The sequence below is a fragment of the Corticium candelabrum genome, chromosome 4 (genome assembly GCF_963422355.1).
Source record: "Corticium candelabrum chromosome 4, ooCorCand1.1, whole genome shotgun sequence".
In the NCBI taxonomy this organism is placed as follows: Eukaryota; Metazoa; Porifera; class Homoscleromorpha; order Homosclerophorida; family Plakinidae; genus Corticium; species Corticium candelabrum.
The window spans coordinates 2,678,931-2,686,430 of record NC_085088.1 but is presented as its reverse complement, the minus strand read 5'-3'; the positions used below and the strand labels follow the sequence as shown (position 1 = coordinate 2,686,430).

Here is a 7,500-nt window from a genome sequence, read left to right as displayed (position 1 = left end):
GTGATGATTCATGCAAAGCATGTCAGCTTTGGCTGGCAAGTCTGCCGTACACACTATTGCCTTGGCGCTGCAAGTCACATCTTCTTCGAGACCATATGGCACAAATCTCAAACCTGTATTGTACAATGTGCTGAAAATCCGCCTTAAATTATATCAAATCACTTAAATCATCTAGTAATACCTGTTTGCGAAAGATCATTCATATTGCGTATGAATAGCGTCAACATAGATGTTAGTGGGACCTTGCCTTGGCCTTGCCACAGTCCACACAAGATCGTATTTCTTTTCAAGAACCTAAACATGTTTTACTAATTGATATCTTAACTTTAATTTATCAAATAAATAAGTTTAATTAATAATATTTAAACTGTTAATTATTTTGTCATGTTCTAGATGAGACTAACAAAGACTCGCTAATCCCATTACGAGGAATAAATTAGTGCAGTGCATGAATGTAGAAAGACACATTACACGCATTTACACAGTAACACACTAGTACGCAAGACTAAGTTCTAATCGAATCAAATAATGATAGAGTTTTAGCTAGCGCTTGAATTTTTATACCTCAGGTTTGGCGAAAGCTCGTTCACAACAGCATATAAGGGCCAGATTTTTGTAGCCGATGACTTGTACAGCTGTACTCCGTCGCAGTTGAACAGTAGCGAAATAACGTTGTTTTTTGTAGAGGACAAGTTCATAATCTCCTTGTAGCAATTGCCATTTCGAATGTCACACCTATTGCTGCTCAAATTTTTCACAATGTCTTTCCAAATATCCTTTTCTAGAAAACAAAATTTCGAAAGTCGTCAATATTCTTTGATATATAAATATTTGTTTGTACTCTCAAGCAGACTCCGTAATTGTTCTTCTATGGACGTTACTAAAACAAAAGATTTCCTTCTACGAAAACACTGCTCGTCCTCTCCACCTTTGTAGCGTAAGCTAGGCGTGTATACAATAATGCAAATGTTAATTTAGTTTTATCAGTCCTGAAAACCCTAGCGCACACATGAACACAGTCTCTCGCATATACGCACGCACGCACACACAGGCACGCACGCACATACACACACACACACACACACACACACACACACACACACACGTACACGTACACACACACACACACACACACACACACACACACACACACACACACACACACACACACACACACACACACACACACACAATGCATGGATGCATGGACACACACAAAACTAACGTTTATTATACTTACCCTGTACAGTCTCGTGTTTTACATTGGACTACCTCTTCGTCTTCTGGAAACAAGGCGTTACACAAAGAACAAACGTCGTGTATTTCTCGTCTATCTGCTACTTCCAGCTCTTTCTTTCCTTGCTCCATCAGACTATCGTAATTTCGTGCACACCTAGTGTTTGGTGGACAATGCAGTCTTATTAGTTTTAGCAGATCTGTTGTCATTCTTTGACTACATTTGTGTCTGGTGACGAATGCCAGAACAGATCTGATGTGACTGATCGTCGAGCCAGGAAACAGAACATCTTCTCTTGCTTGATTTTCAGAATCATTTGTGAATGATTTCTCTTCGCTTTCACAATCCATACGCCGGTGCTTGCTAGGCAGCTCATCTGTTGAAGTTTCATCTTCACTAGAGGATGCAAACTCTTCATCAAACTGTGCAGAAGCAGCTTCCGTTTCAGATGAGATCACACTGTTGGGTTGACACAGGTTCTTGAGTTCTACAGAGAAGCAAGACAGAAGTGGTGCATGAATCGCATTAAGTAAATATATTTTTGTTTAATTACTATAAAATAACAATTATACCAATTAACTTAAAGTTTTAGTTGGAGTATTGTGTCTAGCTGAAGTAGTTTATGTCTAAACTATACATGCAGGCACCTTCCAAATCAGAAGAAATTTCATCAAGTTTCTCTTTGATCTCGTGCAGATTTCTGTGATTCAGAGCGACATGACGCCAAGCGTTGTACTTGGTCGAATAGCGACGAAGACAAAGCAAACAAGTCCATCTAGAATCGCCTAAAATTTGCCTAAAATTTTAGAGTAGCTTTTGTTGTTCATTCGGAGATCTGAGACAGCTCTACGTATCATGGGTAAGTACACATTCGGCACTGTGACAGTGACTGAACAAATACAGAAATTTTGTTAGTGCATTCCCCGCGATGTCTCGTGAGAGAAAGTTTAGTCTTGTGTTTTGGCTAGAAGAAAACCAGTATTCTATCGTAAAAACCATTGACGTTGTTGACTCTAGACATGCTAGAGTGGGAGATCGGACGATGGTGCGCTGGGACGGTGAGGTTCATCCTGCTGAAATTCTAGAGATTTCAGGTAGGCTAATGGTTTAGAGGAGGCTGCGACTGCTTCTGTTGCTGAAGTTGTACCGTGGTAGTGGTGGTGCATGGTAGTGTGTGTGTGTGTGTGTGTGTGTGTGTGTGTGTGTGTGTGTGTGTGTGTGTGTGCGTGCGTGTGCGCGCGTCTTTGTGTGGATGTGTGGGACCGTGCGCGTGTAACTAATTAGTAAATCAATGTTTGGATTTGTAGGCAACAAAAGCTACCTAGCTGACCAGCTTGACAAAAAATCAAGCGATCAGAGATTGAGAGATTAAGCCAATCAAAGCGACAGCCAAAACGGAAGACATTCTCCAATGATGATACGGATCAACCTTCAAAGAAAGTAATTATAGAGTGGTCTAGCTAGTTACAATGTGCATGCAATAGAAAGTATCACGATCTACCACGTACAGAAGTCAAAGAAGAAACTGCAATCATGGGCTGAACTAACGGCAGGCGATCTTGTTGTAAAACAGATGGGAAGAAGTTTTCCTAGTGAACCTGAAAGGTTAGTGCCCTAGAGACTACAATCTAGGTGTTTTGACTCGAGCCTTCTGTGCAATTACTACAGCAACAGCCCAGACCTGACAATTTCTGATGATATGTGGACAGATCAAGAGGAAGATCTAGAAGAAACGGTAGTCTGTATGTAAATGTAGCCGTTTACATGTGCTCCTACCTACGTAACGTGCGTTAATGAGCTCGTTATTCATCTCTGTAACTGTCAACAATCGGCCTGTCAACTTGGATCGAGTTTGAGTGGTTAGAAGGTTGCTTAAGTTAATTTATGTATTTTTGTATTTTTTAGGTGACTGGCGATCGTCTACTGACGAAATGACTTGAAAAAGTCGAGGAAGTCGTGATAAGTCTTGTGACAGGGCTGAACAGCTTGAAAGAGGTTAGTTATGAGTAGCTAGTCGCTCTGTTTTTGCATGCGTGTTGTCTGTATGTGAATATGTACTGTAATGTGATTGAAGAAATTTATATATCCATCTACAGTCTATAGCTAGATATATAATATGTCTGGTCTGCAGGTAACGGCCCCTCAGTCAGTTACACTGTCTGTATGTTAGCTAGTGCATACGTACAGTTTCTAGCTTATATATCTTCTAGACTGAACGCCATTGAGAGATTTACTAAATGATTGACCATGTGTACATATTAATTAATTGATCTTTTGACCAAATAAACTGTATCTCAATAATTTCACACTAAAAGTTTAGTTATTCAGTCTGTCATTTGGAGCTAAAATGTACTGACTACCTCCTCTTATTTGATATGTCACTCTCAGTGGTGTTGTTATGGGGCAGATCACAAGTCCGGAGAGGGGGGGGGGGCAATTGCTAGCTAGCTCCCTCAAGACTTTGGCACATGGTAGACTTTTTGACACTACAAGCTCTAAAAGGAACATGCAATGGACAAGCAGTTTGAATCACTCCCAGTTATGGCTGATTTCTATGTAGTTGGGCTTGGTCCTGGACCTCTGACATTTGGCCCCCTCGACCACGGAAAGCTGGTGACACTGCTGTGGCCAACTGTAATTAGGATAGCTGTAACAGTTTACTATAGTTGTAGGGTTGTAGCAACAGTAGCAGTTGTAGAGGCACCAGCTTGTGACAGGAGTAGGAAAACCTTTATTGAGGGACTGTTGATATAGGAGAGAATAAAAGGAGAGGGTTAAAATGTGAATAACTAAGGAATGCCAACTTTGTATCATAAACCATTGTATATAGGTATGTTGCACAACGGAACTGATATACAGTCTTCATTGTAGCGATGGACATACCATCATCATTTATTTCAAATTTGTACACGGGCAACGTAATATAACAGCAGGATGGTGTTAGATGGCTTATTTACGCAAAATGTACCTAAAATAGCAGCAGTCTGCAAGTTCTTATCAAATGTCATTCAAATCTAGGTATGCGTTCACAATAACGTAGAAAGTCTTTGTCACTATGTTCGTTGTTCTAATGACAATCAGTACAATCTGGACTGCAGTAGGTAGATCTTCGAGTCTTCTGTACTCCCATGCAATGTCCTTTGATTGAACATTTGAGTCATAAGGGATAGAGACCTCAATAAACCATGCTTTCTTGTCTTGTTTGCTCAATACAACGATATCTGGTCGGGTGGACTCAACGTTTCACTCTATTTGTATTTGAAAATCTTACGATATCTTTACTTTGTCGTTCTCTCTGAACTGACTCTCGCTGAAGCAAAATCATACCATGAAGATCAAACTAAAGATTACTTTTGTAGCACCATCATGTCGATTCTTGGACAGTGTAGAAGTCAATGATTAACTCGTCGTTGTCATCATTATGATATCATCATCATCATCATCATCATCATAATCATGTATGGTGCTTCACAGAATGATGCATACAGATCTATTCATGTTGGAATCTAACTCTGTGACAAACTTTCTTTTGCTGTGTTCACGGTACAGACACTGTGACATGTTCTGAATGTTTGCCCATTATAGCTACAGCAAGGGAGGTACACATGGAGACACAATCATATTCTGTCAGCCATAACAGATGATCTTGATGATTGCCTGCTGACAGTTTTCGCTTGACTGTGACCTTATAGTCTCCAGTTGTACTCTGACATTGCAAACCTCAGGGAAGCGATCTGTAGGAATGCCATAAATGTATGTTGCTCATACATTCTGTAGGTAAAGTGTGTGTAATTGTTTGAGTAAATTATCTAACTATTTACAGTAAACTATAAAAGAGTGTTATTCTACAATATTAGATACTTGAGTATAATAACTGAGTGATGCTACACAGCCGTTTTAAATGTGCCTTTGCTTTAATTGAAGGTTGGCATCATCACTTTGTAGTCACAGCAGCTCCTCTTTGAACAATACAGGGTTTTATGTATTACTGTCATCTACCTTATGCATACATGTGTATATCATGACATATGTATGTATGAATGATTTTTGTTCGATTGCAATACATTTTTGGTTATTTGATCCTTGCATATTTGATCTTTGTGCTGATGAAAATAGGATACCATCATGGGGCAGTGATGCTGCAAAAGGTGTAGTGCAGCTCTAAAAGGGTACACATGCCGTAGACATTACTGACTATTATTGACTATTAGTAAAAAAAAGGAGCTGGTTTTGAGTACTAGAACTGTTTCTTTTTTGCTCGTGCTTAAAATCCTGTAACTTGATGGAAGAATTATGTCTATTGTATGTGCCAGCATTGCATGCCATTACTAGGTTTGTTTTGTAGTATACATATTTCAGAGCTTCTCAAGTCATATTTCCGGAAAATAGTTTTAATGGGGACTTAAATTTCAAGGTGTAATTAAAGCTCAGACACTTTGCTTGTTTTTGTTCTTTCATCTTTTGTCTTCTGAGTTTGACCAAAGGAGGTCGGATAATTGAGGGTCAACTGTATGCAATTGCACTTGGAAGGGTTTTGATTGTTGTTGTTAAATTGATTGCTAGACTTTACTTGGACATACGTAATTTTGGAGAATGTTTCTTTTAGTTTGTTATCTTGTATTATTGGTATATTTTGATTTTACAAGAAGTTTCGAAGTTGAATTCAAAATTAAGAACTTATGAATATGAAGGCGACAGTGATCATGTAAGTATAGCTCATGTATTGTTGATTAAATAGTCACTTAGTAACAATGATTGCTTGTTTTTTTTAATTTTAGGACAACTCCGAAGACACAAATGGCCACAGCATGAGTATGACAGTTCCTAGTGCTAATTTTAATTCCAACACTTTACTGAACGTTTGATGCGTTATTAAGCAACTCTAAAAGCCACAGCTAAAGAAGCCCAGAAACCTTCAATTGCTGTCAGAGACCTGGCAGTCAAGCTTTTTAGTAAGGAAGAATTGACAAAATGCAGCGTTCGAGGCAGAAAAACCCACAAGAATCTTGACGCCAGGCCCTCTTCCTGCAAAGAAGCTACTAACTCTACACTGTAAGCATATTCAGTGTTTCTGATGGTTCAATTTTGTGTTAAGTTAAACTGTTCTCTTTTTTAGCGCTGGTCCAAAAGCATTTCCCTGGTTGTAAAACCAGCGAGATTAATCAGTTTCTGGCCTACAAAATGAAATTTTGTCGCCAGAAAAGTGAACAGTGAAAACACTTGGCATATAGTGATTGTCAATTATTCTAGACTATCTGATCATGTTTGTTTATATGTAGAACAATTGTTTTTAATGAACATAAACATACAACAAAGATTCACGAGTGTGTCTTCATTCATAACTAATTGCATGACCTGGGAATTTAATTAATGCTCACATGATCATGGAAACCATGGTTTCCATGAACCCATGATACCATGGAAAACCATGGAAAACCATTGTATTTTAACATGCTTTCCATGGAATGTCTCTCACATGCTTTCCATGGTAAAAGTACCATGAAAATTCCATGGAAATACCATGGTTTTCCATGCTCTATTTGACAGGGGTGTCTAACACAGATCATTTGAAAATTATTCAGAATAACAATTCTATTTAACACAATTTCTCTCACGCATTGTTTTCCTTCCCCACAATGAGTTTACACATGCTTATAATTAATAGTCACTGTTAAACCTAAAATAATAACCAAATAATTAATATAAAATAACAGTCCTGGGTTCTAATTGACTCAAGATACTTACTGCATTTCCTCAAATTGAATGACATGTTGTTCCAATGTTGCAATACAGTACTGAGTAGTGTCCTAAAGTAACATTGTATTGGAGCACGTTAGTATTTGAGTATGTCATTTCAATTTGAAGAATTACAGTACACTGACTGAGTCAATTTGAAAAAACTGAACAACAATAATTATTGATTTAGTAAGTTCCAAATACATACATGTAGAAGTCAACTGAGTAATGTAGACTTCATTTAACCTTTCAACAAGGTGACTGTGTTTTGCAAACACCATTTCCTCTCTTTCTACACATGCACGCACACACACAACGCACGCACGCACGCACGCACGCACATGCACACGCACACGCCGGTTCTGAACTCAACTCAATCCATTCCCACACGTTTCCTTCTGCTACAGCAATCATTCCAGCTGTAGATCAAATGATGCAAACATGATCAGCCGGGACGCTCTCGACGACCAGTTGTCTGTGACAATTTACTAGCAAGAATAAACTGTCAACTTGCCGTAAGTCATGTA

General features: G+C 38.7%; 1 protein-coding gene and 1 long non-coding RNA gene across 6 annotated transcripts in view; one reads left to right on the top strand and one right to left on the bottom strand.

The window, feature by feature from the left end:
• LOC134178738 (uncharacterized) overlaps nt 1–7,500 on the bottom strand; it is an 8,488-nt gene that overhangs the window by 887 nt on the left and 101 nt on the right. The window contains exons 1-4 of one of the 4 annotated variants that reach the window (XM_062645622.1): nt 842–1,019; nt 565–781; nt 182–294; nt 1–113 (exon numbers count right to left, since the gene is read on the bottom strand). The exon at nt 1–113 is cut by the window's left edge and continues 159 nt beyond it. In XM_062645622.1, the coding sequence (XP_062501606.1) occupies nt 1–113; nt 182–294; nt 565–698 (360 nt within the window). In that variant the 5' untranslated portion in view covers nt 699–781; nt 842–1,019. Of the gene's footprint in view, nt 114–181; nt 295–564; nt 782–841; nt 1,020–6,796; nt 6,915–6,982; nt 7,045–7,219; nt 7,462–7,500 lie in introns of those variants that run through there. The other 3 variants (XM_062645625.1, XM_062645624.1, XR_009969693.1) reach the window with 3 other exon arrangements.
• LOC134178907 (uncharacterized) lies at nt 2,555–6,547 on the top strand. 2 transcript variants are annotated; one of them, XR_009969715.1, is made up of 8 exons: nt 2,555–2,677; nt 2,748–2,842; nt 2,906–2,972; nt 3,143–3,232; nt 5,887–5,942; nt 6,016–6,049; nt 6,115–6,289; nt 6,354–6,547. It is a non-coding gene; the product is annotated as an uncharacterized LOC134178907 (long non-coding RNA). The 2 variants fall into 2 exon arrangements; XR_009969714.1 differs by having other exon boundaries at nt 5,884–5,942.